The following is a 24,807-nucleotide window of genomic DNA, read 5'->3' as shown; positions in this document are numbered from 1 at the left end:
GTATTTCTGAGTACAAATCAAGCTCTTTGAGATATAGATAGCAGAATTGTATAATTGAAAAAAAACAGAAGCTAGGTAGAGCCATGTTGAAATCCAGCCTCTGTTGCTTTGTGACTGGCTGGCCATAGGCATGTAACTTGCTGAGCCTGTTGGCCTCATCTGTAAAGTCGGGAGCCACCACCTGACTTCCAGGGGTATGAGAAATTGATTAACCTACCGGGAACTGTCTAAATTTAGGTGTGTTCACACATAGTTACATGACTTAATTTTAATTTTTTCAGGTCCTGGTTTGCGTCCACCGCTAGGCTTAAGAGAATATGCACCAGGTGTTCCACCACCAGGAAAACGGGACCCGCCTCTTGATCCTCGAGAATTTTTACCACCAGGACATGCACCTTTTAGACCTTTAGGCTCTCTCGGCCCAAGAGAGTACTTTATTCCTGGTCCCCGATTACCACCCCCCACCCATGGGCCCCAGGATTATCCACCTTCCTCTGCTGCAAGAGACTTACCACCCTCCAGCTCCAGAGATGAGCCCCCGCCTGACCCTCAGGGCACTAGCCAGGACTGCTCACCGGCTTTAAAACAGAGCCCATAACTGACCTTGGACATTCAGTCTGAGAGAAGGTGGACTGTGCACTATTCGTTACAGTTAAGGTTTTCATTGGCTTCAAAATCCAAAAGCTGATTTTAAAAGGTTTGTTTTTAAATCTAAGCTGCCCTGGCAGTGTGCATTTTTGAGCCAAACAATTAAAAAAGTATCATTTCCCCCCTAAAATAAAAAATGACCTTGTAAGCTGGAGCCTCCTTCCAACTTTGAAATGTGCAATAAAAAAATACCTGTGTTTTAGTTCATGTAGCATATGTTACTGCTAAATGATTTAGAATGTTGTGAAAAGTATGAACATTTCCTGTGGAAATGCTATAAGAACATGTATTTCCATTTATTATCCTATTTTTAGTGTACACCAGTTGAATATAGAGCAATGGTATTTATAAGCTTGATTTTTAAAAAATATCTGGTCGCAAAGGCTGTTACGCTAAAAATGTTTACTTAAAGATCACTAAAATTTTATCTCCCCTCTTGCTTAAGTTCTTTGTAGTAATAGTTCATAAAAATTTGGTTATTAATATTTCCCAAGTGTCTGTTGATTCATTGGATTGTTTTCTCCTGAGATTTATACCATTTTGGAAACACGTAAACTCAAGCTCCCAAAACTGAAGATGGTGACCCATTGCTCAGGCATTCAACCTCAGAGTCACCGGGAAGCATCACAACTGATGCCTGCCTTCTACTTCAGAGAAGTTAGCGGGCCTATTTGGACAGCACTCATGTGCTTTCTCGTGATTCTGATTGGTTTTGACTTAAGACTGGTTTTCTGAGTATGAGTTTACATGTAACAAGAGTTGTTTAACCTGATGTTCTGTTGCTTTTACTGTTACTATGTTAAGGGTGCGTAACAGAAAAATGAAAATGATGTGTTGCGACCATAAAGTAAGAAAATTTCTTTTAAAAGATGTAGAGTCTATTATTTCTCCTATCCCTTGCCACTGGGTTTCAAGGAGTATGGCAAAAAAAGACCCAAATGTATATAATACTATGAGAAAGAATGATTTAGGATCATAAGACTTGTAACATGCCCTAGGTCAGCAACCATGGGCTGAACTCAGTTCTTTTCATTGACTGATACTACTACAAAATTAATATTTGAATCCTGGCACTTAGATTTAAAAGTAAATAAATCTGAGAATCTAGGAATGCACCATCATTACTACATTCATTACTGTACAATGTCTTTTGAACAGTATTTCTAAGTCCTAACTTATCAGACACTTCAAACTCTAGTAACTAAGTACATTTTAAGAATAAGAGTTCTTTAAATCAAAATTACAAAAGGTTTACATTCTTGTTCACAGCTAGATCATACTCTCCCATTCTCTCGAGTTCTATAATGTGATGAACCTAATGATATCTAGACCATGACTTGCCACCATTAAGAGTAATCCACTAAGAATACCTTAAAAGTAAATTCTTCACTGTGAAACAAAAACTTTTTCTTAATACTAAAGGAAAAGGCCTTTAACGAAAGACAAGTCTTCCAAAATTCATGAGTATATAAGAAGTTTTTCAGGAAAAGGAAATTCCATCTCTATGTCCTATTTAATATCAAAAATAGAAATTTTAAGAGGAAAACTCCATAGTTATTTTTAACCATGTAAAATAGATTAAGTCACAAATACAGCTTTTGAGTATATCGATCTCTTCAGGACACAAAATAATGGTGAATAATAATTTAAGAATTTAATATTTAAATATAGATTATACCAGTTAGGAAGATAATAAAGTAGCAAAGGTACATTAAATCTATTTTAAAAATCAAATCTGGAGTCTTTTTTTTTTTCTTTACCTCTAAAGCCTTTTTTGGTGTTCATTTTATATTTCAGATTATTGAAAAATCAGTAAATTGTAGAGAGATTCTAAGAGTGGCCTGAGTGGCCCTGACCCTGCCAACACTGCTGCCTCCCAGAGCCCTCTGTTTGCACCACTTCTTCAGCACGGCCTAGACAAGCTGCCAATTTAGAGGGTGCGGGGGGCATCATTCCTCAGCTCCATCAGACTTGGCCAATCTCAAAAATGACATCTATTTCAGAAGTCACCTCCAGCTAACTGTTTTCTTGGCTTAGTTGCTACAATCATCTTTTATGGAGCAGCAATATTTCAGCCTGAAAGTCTCCTATAGTTGTGGTTATTGTTCAATAACTGATTTTTTTCTTTGAAAAGAATTTGTGGGATGTAGAGTATTCTGTCTACTGTGTCAATTCATTTTGTTATTCAGATCTGAATTACAAGGCTAAGCTAATCACTCTGTTCCATTTAAGCTTTTTGTTAATACTGATGAGAGGCATTTGTAGTTCATCTAAACCATACTTTTGTGAATGACAGCAGATGTGACATAAATGATCACACCTTGATATTCATGTCTTATGGTCTATGAGAAAAGAGAACAATATGTATCAGTTTTGCTACACTTTAATGGTAGATTTTTTTAAGGGATTATTTTTAGGTCTTGTCAGCAACATCAAACAAAAGGTACTGAGTACTCCACAGGGTACAGAGTGCTGCCAAGCACCTTAGGAAACGTACATGACGTGGAGAAAACGTGGTTCTTGCCCCCTGAGGAGCTTACACTCTGGTAGGGGTGGGGGTGGGCTGACAACGCACAGTCTATATAAGAGCTGCATGAACAACAAAGTAATTTATTAAGGCAAATTCTTCATCCCCTCAAGATAACTGTCGCTGAAATGATTTTGAATTTAATGAAGATGAGAGGCAAGACAATTTTGTTGAGAATTCTTAAATCTATGATAGTAAAGAGAACTGACTCGACAGACAACTGAAAGTGGAGACTAGGTCTTCTGAAGTGTAACAGCCAGAACTGAATTATGGTTACTTATTTTAAAAAGCAAACATACTGAATGGTATGACTAGGCCTGTTACACTAGTTTAAAAATAGGCCAAGTACTGGCACTGCATTTTGCTCATTCTAGTGTTGGTCATTTAAAATAGTGAATTTTAAATATGTGGGCTCCACATCTAACCCACAGAACGCCCACCCCAAATCTTCATGTTCTGTGTATCAAATATCCACTGTGTATGTACTATGAAAGTTTTATTTAGGCCCCATTATTAAGTCAAAAGAATGTAAATAGTCAAATTATAATAAGCTAATGACCTGCATATTTCCATATGGATGAATGTCAATATATCTAAATAGGAAATAAATGGCAATCCTATCTACCTATATAAAAAAAAAAATAGAATATCTCCAGATTTGCATACTCATCACTACAGAAGAGGTATGCAGGTTTTAAGGTTTCACAATCAGTTGTCAGAAAAACAGCAGTTATTCCTGCAGTATCTCATTAGCATCTGACTCATTATTTTTAGATTACATGATTTAGAAGACACTATAAACCCACCAAGAATTTGTAATTATTCTGAGATGGTTTCATTAACCCTAGAATCACTATCAGAAAGAGTAACAATGTGATGTAGGAAAAAAAGCTAATCAACGTGACTAAAAATATGCTCACTTTCAGAAGAACAAACTGGTCATCTGGAAAAATCCCAGCTACAACCTGCAAACACTCCCATGTGGGAGACTGGCCAAGGCACACGATTTCTAGGGAGGAAAACCATGAGATTGGGATGAACCGAGGCTATCTCTTAAGAAGCAGCCTATAAACTTCCAGACTGACCTTGGGCAGCAAAATTGGTCCCATTTCCTCTAAAGCAGTCTCATGCTCTTCTCCACATCAACCCAAAGTTTGACATTAACTCGGAAAGCTAAAGAGCATATTGGAGCAGAAGTGGACAGGTGTGTAAACTCTAGCACATTCTTATTGCTGTATTACATCTGAAGACGAGCACATCCCACCCACAACAGTGTTGTTCCAGGAAGTAGGGCGGGAGTAGTGGTAAATTAGAAGAGACTATTAATTGCACAATTAATAAGAAAGTGAAAACATTTCAAGATCTACAAGAAGCCTGTATCCAAAGAGTCTGTTATGTCAGTGGTGCTGGACTTTGAATTCTGTGCTACAGCTTGTAATGGACTCGCTCTGGCCTGCCGGCCTGGGTCCAGGTTGCTTCCTGCCTGTTGATGGGTGCGTGTGCTACGCGGAGCAATGACGGGTTCTACGGAGCGGTGAGATTCACAGAAGTTCCAGGATACTCATGTCAGGGTCATTCCTTGTGCAAAGTTTGATGCAGATGAAGATAAAGTGGTTTCTTGGTCAATAACTGCAATTTCTTTCTTTTAAAGTCAGTGGGTTTCTTGTATCTGTAACCACAACAGAAAAACTGTTGATAAGTGATCGATTCCAAGGTATCACATACTAAGACGAGATACTAGCCACCATTCATTAGTACTCATTCTGTATGTGCATCACTTACAATTCTATTACAATGGGCCCAGGTTTAATTTCGTCCATCTCCATGAAAGCAAAACACTTGGTGCTGGTAAACCTTTTTTTAGGCTTGTAGTGTTTGAATTCAAAAAAAATAGCTGCACCTGAGGAATTAAAGCAAAACACATTAGCCACAGACAGCCCATTCTAGCGTTTCAGTAAATTTTCTCTGATCACCAGAGGCCAATGAACAAGCAACAACTGTCCTAAACGGTCACAGCACAGTAACCTTTGTCAAACTGATGTCTCTCTGATGATACGGCTGACTGTGTGTGTCACCCCAAACTCTTCTGCACCTAAAGAAGGGGCATGTGTCTACACTATCCAACTCTACACAGTAGAGCAAAACTTTAAGCAAAACTCAAGAATGTAAGTAAGTTTATCCACAGATAGAATTCTAAGATATTAAGAAAACACTAAATACTACAAAAAAGAACACAGAAGATACTTGTTAAGTATGAACATTACTCATAGAAACTCATTAAGTAGAAAAGGCATATTAAAAAGGTTCATCAAAAAAATCCTACCTTAGTTTCTCCCCACCCAAAATAAAAACTCAAAAATTAAAAAACTCAGTATCTGGGGTGTTTTTAAGTTTGAACAACATAAATCATGTGCTGGTTCAGTTTTTAAATGTTAACTACTTCCTAATACATTTTTCAGTGTCCAAAGCCCTGTTTTGTTTTTCCTGGAATGACAAGTCCTTCTGTAAAGATAGCACTTTGCAAGATGAAGGCATAGAAAGCAGACCTATTCCCACCCACCCCCCACCAAAAAAGACACACACACAATGAGGAACTGGTGATGAAACAATTTTCTCTCCCCAAAGTCCTACAGATAAGCTCTCTCCACCTCCCTACAGAAAAACGCTAAAAACAGAATAATAAGTTGCCTCATCCACACAGCCAAAAACAATTAATTTCTAACGAAGGCAAGGAAAGCAACAGAAGGATGCCGGGCTCTCATTCTTAACCAACTCCTTACTAACACGGCCTTAACCAGAGGGGTGCTGGGTCTTGCTTTGCTTTTATAGACAATCAACAGACATCTAACACTTTCATGGAGACAAAACTACCAACTGACTAGAAGTTTCACAATGTTCAGAAATGTGTATGCAGTTCTGGCGCCTGGGTCCAAATGAAGCACTCTGCATGTGAAGGAAGGAAAGAAAAACCTATCACTTGGGAGGCAAAGGGATGTGATCAAGGGGAATATGGGCTTGCTTATTTATTTATTTGCTGGACCACATGGCTTATGGGATCTTAGTTCCCTGACAAGGGATTGAAATCCAGGTCCCGGCAGTGAAAGTGCCAAGTCCTAACCCCTGGATCACCAGGGAACTCCCAAGGCGGCCGTCTTTAGCACCTACTGCCAACACACAAGGGTTACAGCTGTTAGGTTACCGGTGACCTTCTGTCCCCAGGTGCATGACTCTGCCATGTCCACAAAACAGTAGCTTCTCTTCTCCCTTCCACAGCAATAATAGAGGCATTTTATTATTAAAAAAACCTCACAGATTTTTAAGATAGCAGATCACATTTCTTCAGCTATGGACCTATCTCCTTGTCCCTGTGATTGTGTCTGAGGTCTAAATAAATGCAAAAGTAAAGTCACATTTGAAAACATTAAAGTCCAAATATGATACCATCATTTAAAAAATTCTTTATTCATCTGCATCATCTCTAGATAATATATTTCCTGCATTTCTGGTATGCACTATACTTTCTGGTATGCTCTATTCTTCATGGCATTTATAAGTAAGAGCAAGATGTAAAATGAGAATAGCCTATAGGAAGAATAACTGAAATGCTTATCAACATGAAGTATGCTCACTAGCATTAGTTTCAGTTAAAATGACAGCACTGTACACAACTGATTCAAAGTCGGAGAAAAGGAAGAGTCAAATTCTGAACACAGTTCCACTTTTAGCATCACAAACCTTTGGTTAACTTTTCAACATGCTTCTGGAGCTCAATGTCCACATTGAAATGAACATACGTGTCTTCTTTTCTTGAAGCCACAGGAGTATCTTGCACAGGAGTTAAATCTATGCCATTCAGATCTGGAGAAGAAATAAAGTTTCTGCTCAGAGCCCTCAAACACACAGACTTAAAAACTGCAAAGGAACCACAATGGGCTGCGTTTCCTGAAGAGGGGAGAGCTAAGAGGAGATTCTCAGGCTGATAGAAACCCGTGTCTGGGGTGAGCAGGTACCTGAAGGTAGCTGGTTCCCCAGGTCATGTGGAGGGCACAGAGCAGAGAGGGTGGGAGACCCTGTGGGTGGAGACGGAAGCCTCCTTACAGATCATGGAATTGGATCCTTCTGGCTAAGGTGTCTTCTGGGGGAGTAGGCCAGTGTATTTTTGTGATTTACATTTGGGGATGTAATACACCACAGTGGTGCCCCTACCCCTACTTCCCAACCTTGCCTGGGTGAAGGCACGGAAATCGAACACTAGCAGCATTACCCTGCTGTATTCATGTCAGAGGACCGAACAGTGGGCATGACAACCTTGCCAGGAATGAACACTTCTTATGTCTATTACTTAAATTCTGAAGCTATGTGCTACAACATAAGCTGATTTACAGTAACCAGATGGCATACGATATAGGATATATGGGTGTAATTTCTGGAGCCAGGAATCACCCAGTTTAATCAAATCCAACACAGATTCATTTAATGACTACTCAACTGTTTATGTATTATTCAACAGACCCATCTTAGGGACCTTCAAACAGGAGAGTATGTTTGACTACTTCAGTTCCTGAAGATATTTACATAAAACATGTTTCAGTTCAACCATATGCAAAGGTAATATAATATCTACATTTCATTACCTTTTTTTTTTTTTTTGTATTTTACAAGTGTTCATTCCTGAGAGATGCAGTTTTATGAATGGCCTATCAAATAACCTAGTGTATAAATACTTTGCAGTAGACCAGTAGATCTGAGAGCCCACAGAACCAGAGGCTAAAGCATCACAGCAACAGTGCTGAGGATCATGGTGTTTTCATGTTAAAATTCTTCTTTGTTGCCAAAATCCTTTTTTCTTTTACTTGGTACTAATGAACCCATGGGTCTGAATGTTTCTATAATTGGTAAGCGTTCCCTCTAGTTAATTTTAGTCCGCATCTATTTGATTTGTCTTAAACTGTAGATTTATTAACTGTAGATTGGATTAACTGTGCAGTTATTTCTGAATAATAGTATGACAGTTTCATTCCCAGTCACCCAATAATTATTTTTAAAAGACTGTTGAGTGCCTTGTAAGTAAAGTGCTGTATAAAAAGCTTAGCAATGACAAAAGAATTCAACCACTGCAGTTTCCCTCTTAAACCAACGATCAAAAAAGTTGTTTTCAAGGAATGAACAGTTTGCCACTTTGAATAGTAGAAAAAAACAAATCCTAAGAGTAATCATGCTTAATGATGACAGTGACATAGTTAAGAATTAAAAAATATATCAGTTGTCTAATGTCCTGCAGGATATATTCAGGGTGTAGAGTTTATGTATGCGTCTTATTTCCCTATCTCCACTCATGATTCATTGAAGGCCGATTCTCATCCACCTCTGCACAGCTCTATGTACAAACCTCTGGTGGACAGGAGTGAGAGGGCCTGAAGTGGAGGCAGAGGAAAACAGAGAACACTGGGCCTTGCAAAGAACACCACACATCCTTGGAAAGTGGGGGACCTCTCTTTAACCTGTTTCCTGAAGGATGTATCTACTATAAAAGACAGTGGTGTCTGTGTAGTCAGCACCCCTGATGGGATTTGGAAGAATAAAAAGACATACACAGAGAAAAAACCCAAAGCAACTGTGAGTGTAAGTTATGGATAAGAAAATATTTTCCATAAATCTCTGAGAAATGTTTGGAGAAGGAATGATGACCACATCCTCCCAGGATTTTGTCTCACTATAAAATGAACTAAAATGAACTGTCACAGATAAAATCCCCTCACGAACCCCCAAAAAGTCACAAATGAGAAGCAACATTTTAAAATTCACCAGAGAGAAGATAGGTATATGCAGTTACTGACCTTTCACACTAACTGTGATATAGGGATCAATGCATTGCCCGGCATCTTTGAGGCCAATTTTCTCAATCCTGATAGTGAGTAACGTCATTCCTGGTTCTGATGGCAACCTTGGTAATAAAGTACCTGGCAACAGGGAAACAGCAATAAAAATGAGTTCCACCAATCATTCCAGGGTAAATATTTTAACAGCATAGAGAAGATATTGCTTTGCTCTTAATTGGCTTAGTAACTAGGCAGGCATTATTCTGGTTACCAAAACTCCCAAACACTTGATGTTATATTTTCCAGACAAATTCTTAACTATACATAAAATATATCTATACTTCCATACTCCATATTTAACACGAAAGCATAAATTACTAACTCAAGTTTGTTAAAAATTCCACTCCAGGAAGCTGAATTACAAATTACCATGTAATTAATAATGTATGTAATATATTCATACAATATTTACACTTCACATTTATTGCTATATATATAATATACCCCATATTTCAATGTGAAGTGGTATAACACAAAACAGAAAAAGCGTTTTAAACATGTTACATTTTCCTAAAGCTTGAAAAATACCAAAATCAATCAACAAATCATTTACTATTAATGGAGGAAATAACTTATAACTTAATATTTATACATTTAATTGAATAACTTGACAGTCTCATTTCCCACTGCTTTCTTCATCCTATTCTTTATGATCTATTTGGTCAGAAATCAGTCCTGCTGAGAATGTTACATAAAACCACAAGAGCAACTGTATGTTTGAAATCTTTTCCATAAATTGATTAAAGTTTTTAAAACTGAAAAACCACCCAGAATTACATAAGAGCATTCCCCACCGAGAAAATAATATGAAGAAAGAAATCACCTGTACAGTTTGTTCATTTATTTCAAATAACTGACGAACAACAAATGCAAACAAAAGTTGATTTTAATATGTATACAGTACCACAAATTATACAACCTAACATTTATAAAGGACATTAGCTGACATTCTTCACATTTCTATCCAACAATGTGTTATCCTGCTTTTATTTTTTTAAAGATCAAAAAACTTTTTTATTTGTTTATTTTTGGCTGCGCTGGGTCTTCACTGCTGCGTGTGGGCTTTCTTAGCTGTGGCGAGCAGGGGCTACTCTCTAGTTGCGGTGTGGGGGCTTCTCACTGCAGTGACTTCTCTTGTTGCAGAGCACAGGCTCTAGGGTGTGTGGGCTTCAGTAGCTGTGGTGCATGGGCTTAGGTGCTCCATGGCACGAGAGATCTTCCCAGACCAGAGATCAGACACGTGTCCTCTGCATTGCCAGGCAGATTCTTAACCAGTGGACCACCTGGGAAGTCCTATCCTACTTTTAATGATTAAGTATTTGAAGTACATGAATCAATCAACTTACCACATTCAAAATACATTTAGTGACTGCAAACATGCTTGAGGGAACTTTAGAGGGCAATGAAAATGTTCTCAAATTGGAGCAAACTGATAGATGCACAATACTACAGATTTATCAAGTCACTGAACTGTACACTTACAATGAGGGAATTTATGACATGAAAATTACTATAGAAATCCAAGAGTCTTAACTGGTGATACTTGGTTAAAGAAAATTTTGGCTAATGAAAAGGTAGAAAGATAAAAAGCAAAAAACCAAAACAGGACATTTCACACCAGTATTTAATACCATTTCAGAAGTAATATTAACTTTCTCACATGGGATATTTTGCCATATTTCAACATACTTTCAATATTCGCAAGTTTTCTTACACTAAAGATAAAAGGTCTTTATTGCACACACTTAACCATTCTTTAAAATTTTTAAAATTGTGAATCTAACACATATTCAGAAAAGCAAATAAAATGAGTGCACAGCTTAATGAAAAGTTGGAAAGCAAGCATCCATGTAACCACTACTGAGGTCAAAAAATAAAGCATGACCTCAGGAGCTCCCTTCTCTCCCCATCAAATGTTCTTTTGAATTCCTCCTCACCACCCTGGCCTTTAAAAATCACTACTAAAAAGCATCCCTGTATAATTATGTTTTGCCTGCTTTGGAACTTTAGATTTATCAAACTGTTGTCAGTAGCTGTAATTTGCTCATTTTATAATTGTATAGTATATAAGTTGTATAAACATACCACAGTTTTCGTATCCATTCTTCTGATGATATGCATTTGAGATGCTTCAAGTTTTGGAAACTGCTAACAATGCAGCCGCTACAAACATCCCTGGACACATGTTCTGCTCCACGTAAGCACCCATTTCCCAAGGGAGGAATTACTGCGTCACATGGTGTAGTACCTCCATGTCTGCTATGTAATTACAAACTATTTCCAAAATGGGTATGCCAATTTCTACTCCTAGTACAATTCCCATTGTTCCACATCCTCACTAATGCTTGGAGTTGTCAGATTCTTCTTTTTAGCCAATTCAGGTGTGGAGAAACACCAATTTAGTTTGTTTTTTTTTTTAATTTTTTAACTGCAGTACAATTGCTTTACAATGTTGTGTGGTTTCTGCCAAACAACAACATGAATCAGCCATAATTATACATTTATCCCCTCCCTTCTGAGCCTCCCATCCCCCCACCCCTGGGTCATCACAGAGCAGCAGACTTGGCTCCCTGTGTAATACAGCAGATTCCTACCAGCTAGCTAGCTATTTTACACATGACAGTATACATATATATGTGTCAATGTTACTGTCTCAATTTGTTCCCAAACTAGTTTTAAGTGTATTTTTCCAATGATTAATGACATTGAACACCTTTTCATTTAAAACTAAGCATTTGGATTTCCCTTTTTCTGAAGTGTCTGTTCAATTATTTTCCCCACTTTACTATTGAAATATTTACCTTTCTCCTACTGATTTGTAGTTCTCTAATATTCTGATATAAGCATTTTGTTGGATATTTTAATTTACATAATTTTTCAGTGGTCTTCCTTTTTAAGAAAAAAAAAATCTTTATATTGAATGGTAATATATTCAGGAAAGATAGATATTACCACCGTCCTAGGAGCCTGACCTGTGCCCCCAACACACACCCAGATCACTCTTGCTCCCAAAGAGACAACAGCTATTCTCGACTTTTAACCCCAATATTAGTCCTGCATGTTTAGAATGCCTTTTCTGTTTATTCTAAATGTTATTGTACTCAAATCTCTCAGCCTCTAAATTCATTTATAGTCAGTGCTTTCTGTGTCCTATTCAAGAAATCTTTCCCCCCTCCAAGGTCATGAAGGTATTCTTAAAAGAATGTTTTGCCATTCACATTTAATTATATAATCCAGGTAGAATCAATTTTTTACTATGGCATGTGGTAGGAGCCCCATCTCATTCGATTTCACATCAACACTCAATTGTCCCAGCACTACTTATTTAATAGACTAGCATCTGACCCATGGATTTGCATTGACAATAAATCAAATGTGGGTCTGTTTCCAGGCTCCCCATTCTTTCACTGGACTGTTTCTTATCTTTGCGTCACTACCACAAGTGTCTTGATTACTATAATTTTACAAAAGTCTCAACATTTAGTAAATCAAATTCTCCCACCTTGACATTACTCTTTGAGTCTTAACTACTTTCAGCCTTTTGCATGTCCCTGTAAATTATAACACAAGGGCTGTCAAATTCTTTAAAAAAAAAAAAGCGAACAACAAGAACACTGTTAGGACTGTGGTGAAGTTCAGCTCAATTTTAGAAACAGTCACATCTTTACAAATTGCTTCTTCCAACCCATGAACTGGAATATATCTCTCCACTGATTTAAGACTTCTTAATTTCTCTCAATAAATTTGTACTGTTTTCTTCCTATGGGTTTTATACTTCTCTTGTTGGATCTATTAAACTATGTTGCTATTTTCTGATACTATTATAAATGTCAAAATATTTCATTTTCTAATCTACAAACAATAAATGCTAGAGAGAGTGTGGAGGAAAGGGAAGCCTCTAGCACTGTTGGTGGGAACGTAAATTGATACAGCCTCTATAGAGAATAGTACGGAGATTCCTTAAAAAAATAGAAATAGAACTACTATGTGACCCAACTATCCCAGTACTGGGCATATATCCTAAGAAAATAATAACTGAAAGAGACACATGGACCCCAGTGTTCATGCAGCACTATTTACAACAGCTAGGACATGGAAGCAACCTAGATGTCCAATGACAGATAAATGGATAAAGAAGCTGTGGTACATATACACAAAAGAATATTATTCAGCCATAAAAAGAACACATCTGAGTCAGTCGTAATGAGGTGGATGAACCTAGAGCCTATTATACAGAGTGAAGTAAGTCAGAAAGAAAAATAAATATTGCATATTAATGCATATATATAGAATCTAGAAAGATGGTATATGGATGAACCTATTTGCAGGGCAGCAATGGAGACAAAGACATAGAGAACAGACTCATGGACACAGCGGGAGAAGGGGAGGCTGGGACGAACTGAGAAAGCAGCATGGAAACAGACACATTACCATCTGTAAAACAGCCAGTGGGAGTCTGCCGTATGATGCAGAGCTCAACTCCTGCGCTCTGTGACCACCTAGAAGGTGGGATGGGTGGGAGACGGGAGGAGGCTCACGAGGGAGGAGACGTATGTACACCTACGACAGATTCATGCTGATGTATGGCAGAAACCAACACAGTACTGTAAAGCAATTATCCTCCAATTAAAAATAAATCTCATTTTCTAAGCAACTGTTGCTTGCTTATAGACATAAAATCCTTTTTTTGCTACATAATTTTCAAAAATCAAGCTATGACTGACATACATTAGTTTCAGGTACACAATGTAATGATTTGATATTTGTATATTGCAAAATGATCACATTAAGTGTACAGAATCTGTTCTTATGTACAGATTTTACATCCAGGAACTCTGTTATTATTTCTATTGATCTCTATGCAAAAGGTGCTTTTGTATGTTCTACATACATATTCATAAAACCTACAAATAATTTTTATCTATATTTCTATTTTTGGTCCTAGTGCATGGGCTAAGACTTCTAGAACGTTGATGGAAAGAGGATATAGTAGACACATTTTGTTCTTGATCTAAAAAGGAATGCTAAAGTATGATTTTGGCTCAAAGCATCCCTTAGAAAACATCCAGCGAAGTGTTCTGCTTTCAGCCTGCCAGAATTCTTAAAAGTCAAGAAGAGACTTTAAGCAATTTTTAAATAACTTTTATTTATTAATATTTTTATTTTTGGTTGTGCTGGGTCTTAACTGCTGTGCAGGCTACTCTCTAGCTGTGGTGTGAGGGCTTCTCACTGGTGGCTTTTCTAGTTTTGGAGCATACGCTCGAGAGTACGCAGGCTTCAGCAGTTGCGGTTCCCAGGCTCTAGACAACAGGCTCAGTTGTTGTGACGCATGGGCATGTGGGATCCTCCTGGGCCATGGATTGAACCCATGGATCCTGTACTGGCAGGCAGATTCTTTACCACTGAGCCACCAGGGAAGTCCAAGAACAGATTTATTCAGAAAATGATGAGACATTCCTCCTTATTCTGCCAATGTGAATTGCCTTGATATACTTTACTTATATAACAATATATTCTGAAAAGTCATCAGTTCATGGAGATTTTCCTGACTATTATCTATAGTATACTAGAGTGTTATTCAGCCAACCTACATATGGCAGTTGGTGCTAATAGTTTATTATTACAGATTATACATAAATAAACAACCTGGTATATATGCAAATGTTTTCTTCATATTACTGGAGGTATATCTTGAGAATACATTCCTGAAGTGAGATTGCTGGACCTGAGAATAAATGTGTATTTCTGTTGTTATTGTTATATAATCCTGAACTCCCCTTCAAAGGGACTGTATTATTTTGTGCTCCCACCAGCAGTGGATGAGCATCTGTCAGCCTCAGTTAAAGTAGTTCTAGAGTATCTCTTCATATGTTTAAGAGCTATTTGTACATCTTTGTATGTGTGTGTGTACTGTCTGGTCATGTTTCTTGCTCAAACTTTTAATATACCTGTGGTCTTTGTTGATGCAACTCAAAATTTTTACTTCTATATTAAGGATGTTAGGCCCTTGTCTTTTTTGACTATGGCTTTTTCTTTTTTGACAGTCAAAGGTGGTTTCCTATCCAATATTCAAAGCCAATGATAGATTTTCTTTTTATGAGACTATGTTTTTCCCAGTTCAGTTCAGTTGTGTCCGACACTTTGAGACCCCCCAGACTGCAGCATGCCAGGCTTCCCTGTCCATCATCAACTCCCAGAGCTTACTCAAACTCATGTCCATTGAGTTGGTGATGCTATCCAACCATCTCATCCTCTGTCGTCCCCTTATCCTCCTGCCTTCAATCTTTTCCAGCATCAGGGTCTTTTCCAATGAGTCAGTTCTTTGAATCAGGTAGCCAAAGTATTGCAACTTCAGCTTCAGTCCTTCCAAATGAATATTCAGGACTGATTTCCTTTAGGATTGACTGGTTTGATCTCCTTGCAGTTCAAGGGACTCTCAAGAGTCTTCTCCAAAACCACAGATCAAAAGCATCAATTCTTCCACACTCAACTTTATGATCCAACTCTCACATCCATACATGACTAATGGAAAAACCATAGCTTTGAAAATATGGACCTTTGTTGGCAAAGTCTCTGCTTTTTAATGTGCTGTCTAGGTTTGTCCCAGATTTTCTTCCAAGGAGCAAGTGTCTTTTAATTTCATGGACTGCAGTCACCATGTTTTTCCTAACTGAACATTAAAACTAGTTTTACCTTTGGATGAATTAGTTTCATAATCTATAATCATGTAGCTCTTTTAGTTGAAGTGAGTCAATGAGATGACATTTCTTTCCTTGTTATCAGCAAACTTTTTTGCCTCAGACCACATTAAAATTTAACTATTAAATATATTTCTAACAATGCAATACAAAGTCAGTGATTTCAAGCTGAAAGATAATTAATTGATTTAGTTTAATTATTCTGTAATTCAAGGTAGGGTGAAAACACTCCAACGCATGAAGATTCAGTTTTACCCTCTTCGTTGTTGTTGTTTAGTCGCTAAGTCATGTCCAGCTCTTTTGCAAGCCCATTACCCTCTTTATACCTTAATAAAGGCTATCTGCAAGTTGACTATAACTGAAGACTACAAATGACATAGAAAGGTAACTATTCAAGCTATTTAATGATGGTTTCCAAGGTGCTCTCTCCCTGTATCACTAACTACTACACACTCTGAGTCTCTGTTTCAGCTAGATTACCTGTGCTGAAATCCCTTAGCCTTTTTTTTGCTCATCCATAATTTTTAAGAAAAAATTCTTAAAGAGATGGGACACCCAGATCACCTTACCTGTCTCCTGAGAAACCTGTATGTGGGTCAAGAAGCAACCTTTAGAACCAGACATGGAACAACTGTCTGGTTCAGAATTGGGAAAGGAGTGTGACAAGGCTGCTCTATACGGTCACCCTGCTTATTTAACTTACATGCAGAGTACATCATGCAAAATGCTAGGCTAGATGAAACACAAGGTGGAATGAAGACTGCCAGGAGAAATATCAACAACCTCAAATACGCAGATGACACCACCCTAATGGCAGAAAGCAAAGAGGAACTGATGAGTCTCTTGATGAAAGTGAAAGAGGAAAAAAAGAAAACAAACAAACAAACAAGCAAAAAGAAAGTGAAAGAGGATCATGAAAAAGCTGGCTTAAAACTCAACATTCAAAAAATGAAGATCAGGACAAGCAGTCCCATCACTTCATAGCAAATAGATGGGGAAACAATGGGAACATTAACAGACTTTATTTTCTTGGGATCCAAAATCGCTGTGGATGGTGACTGTAGCCATGAAATTAAAAGACACTTGCTCCTTGGAAGAAAAACTATGACAAACCTAGAGTGTCTTAAAAAGCAAAGATGTCACTTGGCCGAGAAAGGTTTGCATAGTCAAAGCTATGGTTTTCCCAGTAGTCATGTAGATATGAGAGTTGGACCACAAAAAAGGCTGAGTGCTGAAGAATTGATGCTTTTTAATTACAGTGCTAGAGAAGACTCTTGAGAGTCCTTGGACAGCAAGGAGATCAAACCAGTCAGTCCTAAAGGAAATCAACCCTGAGTATTCATTGGAAGGACTGATGCTGAGGCTGAAGCTCTAATATTTTGTCCACCTGATGTGAAGAGCCAACTCACTGGAAAAGACCCTGATGCCAGGAAAGACTGAAGGCAAGAGGAGAAGAGGGCAGCAGAGGATAAGATGGTTAGATAGCATCATCGACTTAATGGACATGAATCTGAGCAAACTCCAGGAGAAACTGGAGGACAGAGGAGCCTGGCGTGCTGCAGTTCATTGGGTCGCACAGTCAGACATGACTGAGCAACTCAACAACAACATATCTAATCATAATTATGTACTGTGGGCTTTGTCTTGTTGACTGCACATCTTGAAAGACAAGTCTGGATAATGGTTCATTATTGAATTGTGTGGCATTAGTAATATACAGATCTTTTATGAATAAATTTTGAATTTCACAGCTGTAAAGGTTATATTATGTTCTAGTAGACAAATGGCTAAACAATATATATTATATATATATTTATATATATAGATGCACTGTCTTACATGACATGTGCATGAAAGAAGATAAAATAATAGGATAATACCACACCAGCTATAGCTCCTGAGTTACATGAGAAAGGTAGCAATGTTTGTGTACAAAAAGTAAAACCATATGATAATTAAACATCAAATTAAATTAGACACTACATTAAAAGATTTCTAAATGTACAATTGAAATATTCAACTATATAAAGTAATATGAGAACAAGTAATTACACACATAAAACAAAGACTATAATCAGGATAAGAAATGACCATACATGATCTGGTATAAACTAAGCTTTTCCAACTAGTACTAAAAAATTTGCTCTTAGTTCTAGAGCAAGGATCAAAAATAACGAATGTTCTTCTATGTGGAAGTGCTACATAAATAACAAATATTCAGCACTTACAGAACACTTACTACGTGCCAGGCACTGTTCTAATTCTTTATATGTATCAACTAATTTAATCCACATAAGAACTCTATAACATAGGTGTTCATGTCAGTCCCATTTACTTATAGGTGAAAGTGAGATCCAGAAAAGTTAAGTGATCTGTTCTCTATAACACAGCAGTCTGGTCCTAGAGTCCATGTTTTTAATCACCTTGTCCCATTTGCCATTTTTGTAATTTAATTGTCTATAAAGCCAATAAAGGCTAAAAAAGAGGGGCTTTCCTGGTACTCAGCAGGTAAAGAATCCACCTGCAATGCAAGAGACCTCAGTTTGACTCCTGGGTCATGAAGATCCCCTGGAGAAGGGATAGGCTACCCACTCCAGTATTCCTGGGTGTCCCTGATAGTTCAGATTGTAAAGAATTCACCTTCCATGCAGAAGACCTGGGTTTGATCCCTGGGTGGGGAAGATCTCCTAGAGGAGGGCATGGCAATCCACTCCAGTATTCTTGCCTGGAGAATCCCCATAGACGGAGGAGCCTGAGGGCTACAGTCCATGGGGTCGCAAAGAGTCAGACATGAGCACCTAAGCACAGCACAGCCTAAAAAGGTACTGCGGGAGAGTCTCTACCTCAAGGTCATTAACGTAAGCTCTTTGCCATGAACATGTTTACAGGCTCTGAGGATTAGGATATGGACGTCTTTGGGGGGGCATTACTTCCACTTCACACTTTTTAACACAGAAAACTCTGTGTGCTGCAGCCAACTGTCTACAGCAGGATTTCTCAACCAGGGTTCCACAGAATGCTAGGGAGGTGCTGGTGCTGTGGCTTAGCAGCTCCATAAAAGACAGTGATCAAGGGTAAGCACTATCTAAACTTTGCACGCTGAATAACGTAGGTTCACGGTGATGGTCAGAGACTGGGCCGTCCCCACAGCAACTTTATTGCAGGTCTTTGAGCCTCATATGGTGGTGGGCAGTAAGATCACGTTCCTTCGGCTGGATCCATTTTTAGCTTTTTATGAGAGAAAGGGGCAGCCTTTGGCAGCTGGTGAGCACCACTCTGCAAGGAAGAAGGCAGCCTGATGATGTCAGTGTCTTCTGATTGGCACCCGACCTCCACCTGGAGCAAACGTGTCCTACTGCTTTCAAAGAAACGTGGAGGGAATTATTTGATTTAGTGTGGCTTCTGAAGAGCTATGAGTTAGAAGGAAGGATCCAAGCCTAAGCCTACAGACAATTCTGGTAAGGTAACAAGAGTGAATCATAAGCTCCAGGGTCATTTTATTACACTAGAGCCCCAAAGTCCATCTTGGTGACGAAAGCTATTTATCAGTAGGCTGTATCTGGACTGGTATTCCAAGTTGTCCTATTCCATTGTGCATCAAATGTGGAAAATAATTTATGAATGCGGCTATGGTGGTGGTTTAATAGCTAAGTCGTGTCTGACTCTTTGTGACCCCATGGATTATAGCCTGCCAGGCTCCTCTGTCCATGGGATTCTCTAGGCAAGAATATTGGAGTGGGTTGCCATGCCCTCCTCCAGGGGATCTTTCTGACCCAGGGATCAAACCCACATCTCTTATGTCTCCTGCGCTGGCAAGTGGATTCTTTACCACTAGCACCACCTGGGAAGCCCAAGATTCAGGGTAAGAAATTAAAAATGTTCTACTTTTTAAATTACTTCAGTAATAAGCTGACGTTGATGACATTTCACGTGATACTGAAGGTTTTGTGACAAACATAACTTCTCTGTTGAGTCTACAGGTTTAGTCAATCAATGTCATGTAGCATTTGTGAGTTCTATAAAAGGTGGTGAAAGTCAAGAAAACTCCTGCTGCAAAGGCCCCAAACAAGTCAAGGTCAAATGGATTCAATGTCCAGCCTTCATCTCTGTCTCTGAAGAGCTTTTCTGAGGTGTCCATTAACAGTTGGCCCCCCTCCTGTAGGAGAACACCCTGACATGTCACAACTCATGGCTTTCTTTACAGAGAGAGGCTGCTGTCCAAACTCTGGCAGATGAAATGTAAAGTAGTTGTGGAGAATATCACAAAAATAGCCAAGTTTACTAAACAAAGACAAATGCACTCCAGAATTAAACAAACAAACAAACAAAAAACGGGTGAAAATGTCTGATCTAACAGCTCTCGGCTGAGATTATAGCCTCAGTACGGGGGTAGGGGAGGCGGCAGTGTGCCAGGCATCGAATCCCCAGACTGCTGGTGCAGCGTCCACCAATGGGTACCTCCTCCCACCTGCAGCTGGCACCAGAAGTGGGGCAGCAGCTGTGGCCCCTCATCCCACACCTACAATTGCTCTGTTCCAAGGGAAAATGATAACTGCAGATCCTGGCACGAGGAGGCTCTCCTCACGTGGAGTGGTTCTCTGTGACGGGCCAAGACACTCTGGACAAGAAAGATTATGGAGAATCAGACTAGGAACAAACTGCCTGCCCAGGGACCAGGAGTCTGTGTGGTTAACTCCACAGAAGAAAACAAAGGTTACAAGGAAACTGAAGTCAGTGAAACTCCATAAGACCCTGTCCTCATACAATTTTTCCTTCTGGTCTAAAACAGAAAATGGCATGATGGTCTTTGTTCCAAAAAAGTAGTACATCATCACCTAGACAAGAATCCTAAAGAGGCGATGCCTTTTTAGAAAATTACTGAGGATTACATCTTTTGAAAAACATGGTGATTTCAATGTATTTATTGAGTTCATTTTACTTGCTTGACATTTTATGTCATATTGTACAGATGTTCCTGCAGGCATTGGTTCTACAATGAGAGGTGAATTGGTCCTTATTTTGCCTTGGTGCTCCGGAAATGAAATATCACTAGCAAAAAGTAGATTAAATTTTTATCCACACTTAGAGCAGAGTTCAATCAAGTGTTCAAAATGTAGACTGAGCAATATCATATACTTATGTGATAACACATTTAATCTTAGTTTTCTTTGCTTTAGATTTATCATACTTGTAACTAAATTCACGTATCTAGTACTATTGACAGAGTCTCTCATCCAATTTTTTAAGTGCACATTTCTTTGTGCTGCTAAAGTATAATTTAAAAAAGGACATTTTAAAAAAAATAATAAAAAAGGACATTTATGATAATATTTTGCATTTAAGTAGCATTTTTTCTTTCGAGAAAAATGATTTAGTTATTTGAGGATAATCTTAAACACAATTTAAGGTAATAATATTGATCAAACTGGCCACAATATTTGGTAGATAGGTAGAAACACATTAAATGTGTCTTCAAATTCTGGCTATAGATAATCTTCACAACTGATATTGGATATAGATTAAAAAAAGTTATGGAGGGGCCACTTATTTGTTTTGAAATGCCAAATTCAGTTTAGAGGTGGAAACTGTGGTAAAATATTAAAATACATACACAATTTCTTTTAGTGAGTAATTTATTGTTTAGCAGTTGAGGAACATAGGTTCCTTTAAGCTTTCAAGGAAAAGAATTTGGGGTTTCCCTGGTGGTTCAGTGGATAGGAATCCGCCTGCCAATGCAGGGGATACAGGTTCAATCCCCGATCCATGAAGATCCCACATGCTGCGGAGCAACTAAGCCCGGGCACCACAGCTGCTGAGCCTGTGCCCTGCGGCCCAGGAGCCGCACTGCTGAGCCCAGGCGCCCAGAGCCGGTGCTCAACAGCAAGGGAAGCCGCTGCAATAAGAAGCCTGCACACTGCAACTAGAGAGAAGCCCTCACTCTCCACAACTAGGGAACAGCCTACCATGCACAGCCACAAATATTTAATTAATTTACAAAAAAGAAAGAGAGTTTGAAAAATTGTAAGATGTTTGTTCATTTTTAAAACTGCTTTAAAATTTTGGGGGAAAAAATCCTTAATGGCCATTATCATTTAAATAATAAATTAAAATCATACCTGCTTGAAGTTGTTCACATACATTAAGAGTATATCAGTTGTCACTATACCTAATTTTGGAAAAAAATTATTTAATAAACGCACATCTACAAAGTCTGGAAGGAGCCAGTGGGCGTGTGCTTCATGTTAGAAATGCTAGTTTAAAAAGGGCAATCCATCACTCCCTACAGGAAGCAAGGACGAGTTCCTCACAGGTGTCTGAATCAAAAGGTTGAACTGTAGAGTACTTTTAAGAAAGAGTAAGCTAGATGTTGCTGGGTGCTTTGAAGATGAGGGCTGCAAAATGTAACCTACTTAACAGACATCTCATACGAACTAGTCTCTGCAAGTTCAGTTCAATAACTCAGTTGTGTCCGACTCTTTGCGACCCCATGAATCACAGCACGCCAGGCCTCCCTGTCCATCACCAACTCTCGGAGTTTACTCAAACTCATGTCCATCAAGTCAGTGATGCCACCCAGCCATCTCTTCCTCTGTCGTCCTCTTCTCCTCCTGCCCCCAATCCCTACCAGCATCAGGGTCTTTTCCAATGAGTCAACTCTTCACATGAGGTGGCCAAAGGATTGGAGTTTCAGCTTCAGCATCAGTCCTTCCAATGAACACCCAGGACTGATCTCCTTTAGGATTGACTGGTTGGATCTCCTTGCAGTCCAACGGACTCTCAAGAGTCTTCTCCAACACCACAGTTCAAAAGCATCAATTTTTCGGTACTCAGCCTTCTTCACAGTCCAACTCTCACATCCACAACTGGGGTCTCTGCAAAGCTCTAAAGAAAACCCTTTAACTTCAAGTGACAGGATTCTTGCATTTAAAAGAAAAAAAAAAGGTGTAAAAGGAAATCTTGAAATGTTTCCCAACCTGCTTAAGCTTGAAAGTGAGAAAAAAATATTAATATCAGTAAGTCACAAATCTTATTAAAAATAAGCCTGGAGAACTAGAGTATTTTCTTTCCCTTTACATATAAGTAAGGGCTTCTCAGGTGGTGCTGGTGATAAAGAACCCACCTGGCAATGTAGGAGACAGTAGAGACATGGGTTCACTCCCTCAGTCAGGAAGATCCCCTGAAGGAGGGCATGGCAACAAACTCCAGTATTCTTGCCTGGAGAATCCCACGGACAGAGAAGCCTGGCTGGCTACAGTCCATGGGGCTGCATAGAGTCGGATAAGACTGAATAGACTTAGCACACACATAAACGAATAAATGCCTGGGTAAGGAACGCTTTCTCTGATTCTTCTGCTCAGTTTGAGAACTTGAGATTCTTGGAGAAGAAAAAGGAATTTAGTGAGCTCTGACCTAACCATACTCTTAAGATGACATTCACCACTGTGCCCCAAGGCATGTTCTGGATTTCTATGAAAGAAAGATGCCCTGATATTTACAAGAAAGCAATGAACACTTTGCTGCAAATTTCAACTTCTTATACCTGTGAGCAAGAAAAACCTCATTTCAGCTAAAAATGAAATCCATGTTTGCTTCTCTCTTGAGTTCAACTCAGAATTGAGTATTTGTACAGCAAAAACCATGCACAGGTTTCACATTGAAGAGGTAAATTTCATTATTTTCAGCTTCAAAAATAAACACGTTTTATGCATGATTAAATCTAAGAGCTAAAGAAACTAACACATTTGTGAAAATTTTGAAACTAAGTCTATATTTGAGTTTAATCATGTCATTCAGTAAGAAAGTGTTTGTTTTTTTTTAAATCTTGAAAATTTTGCCTTGGTCTGTTCATATTTCTTGGGCTTATGATTTTGATAGCTTTATATTCATACTGGCAAATTTTCAGGCCATATAAAACAGGTTGTACATTTACATCCTTGATTTAAAATCTACCAAACCTACCTTTCAAACCTAAAGGATATCAGTCCTGAATATTCATCGGAAGGACTGATGCTGAAACTCCAATACTTTGATCACCTGATGTGACGAACTGACTCATTTGAAAAGACCCTGATGCTGGGAAAGATTGAAGGTGGGAGGAGAAGGGGATGACAGAGGATGAGATGGTTGGATGGCATCACCAACTTGATGGACATGAGTTTGAGCAAGCTCTGGGAGTTGGTGATGGACAGGAAAGCCTGGCATGCTGCAGTCTGTGGGGTCTCAGAGAGTCAGACATTACTGAGTGATTGAACTGAAGCCTACCTTTAGAACAATTAAACCCTATTTTGGCTCAAGTCAATTATTTAACAAAAATTTATGTTTTCCACATGAGTTTTTAAAATTTTGAAAAGGAAAGAGATGAATATTAAAAAGAAAGATAATACCTACTCCCTACTCCCCACCTACCCCAATTAAAGACTAGTTAAAAAGTCACTTTCCATTTGAAATGGGAAAAAACTATTCTGGGTCACAACATCTACATACCATTCCTTATTCCTCTTTAGCCTCACAGCAGTATTGGTTAACACAACTGTATACATTTATCAACAAGCATAAACCTGCACACTAAAAAGAGTGAATTCTGTATATATAAATGGAATCTCATAAACTTGACTTTTTAAACAAGTCACAAGAAACTTATAATTCAATAAGTTATATAAAAACAAAGATAATAAATAAAAAGAAAAAAAAATCACAACAATTTCTAGAACCATCTTGCCACCAAAATGCAGACACAGCCTGGGCATCACTGAAATCTTGGATTCTCTCAGTGTAACAAGGAAAAGAATATGTTTCCTGCTCTCCAGTTAAGTAAAAAGTTAAATGCCATCTTGCTACTTCAATGAATATTATTTTAAAAATTATTTTTTAATGACACTTATGGCTCAGATGATAAAGAATCTGCCTGCAATGTGGGAGACCCAGGTTCAATCCCTGGGTCAGGAAGATCCCCTGGCGAAGGGAATTGCTACTCACTCCAGTATTCCTGCTTGGAGAATTCCATGGACAGAGGCTACAAGCCATGGGGTCACAAGGAGTCAGACACTACTGGGCA

The 24,807-nt window shown here is 38.5% G+C and overlaps 2 protein-coding genes across 9 annotated transcripts in view; one reads left to right on the top strand and one right to left on the bottom strand.

The window, feature by feature from the left end:
• MIA3 (MIA SH3 domain ER export factor 3) overlaps positions 1 to 1,514 on the top strand; it is a 55,746-nt gene extending 54,232 nt beyond the window's left edge. For all 8 annotated transcript variants that reach the window (XM_043485607.1, XM_043485605.1, XM_043485603.1 and 5 more), the window contains one exon: positions 282 to 1,514. In XM_043485607.1, coding sequence (XP_043341542.1) covers positions 282 to 598 — 317 coding nt within the window. In that variant the 3' untranslated portion in view covers positions 599 to 1,514. The remainder of the gene's footprint in view (positions 1 to 281) is intronic.
• Positions 1,515 to 3,015: 1,501 nt separating this feature from the next.
• Positions 3,016 to 24,807, bottom strand: part of AIDA (axin interactor, dorsalization associated) — a 49,516-nt gene continuing 27,724 nt past the window's right edge. The window contains exons 7-10 of the mRNA XM_043485621.1: positions 9,013 to 9,135; positions 6,911 to 7,033; positions 4,958 to 5,075; positions 3,016 to 4,844 (exon numbers count right to left, since the gene is read on the bottom strand). Of these exons, the coding sequence (XP_043341556.1) occupies positions 4,748 to 4,844; positions 4,958 to 5,075; positions 6,911 to 7,033; positions 9,013 to 9,135 (461 nt within the window). The 3' untranslated portion in view covers positions 3,016 to 4,747. The remainder of the gene's footprint in view (positions 4,845 to 4,957; positions 5,076 to 6,910; positions 7,034 to 9,012; positions 9,136 to 24,807) is intronic.

The sequence above is a fragment of the Cervus canadensis genome, chromosome 13 (genome assembly GCF_019320065.1).
Source record: "Cervus canadensis isolate Bull #8, Minnesota chromosome 13, ASM1932006v1, whole genome shotgun sequence".
Lineage (NCBI taxonomy): Eukaryota > Metazoa > Chordata > Mammalia > Artiodactyla > Cervidae > Cervus > Cervus canadensis.
This window is presented reverse-complemented; position numbering and strand designations above follow the sequence as displayed.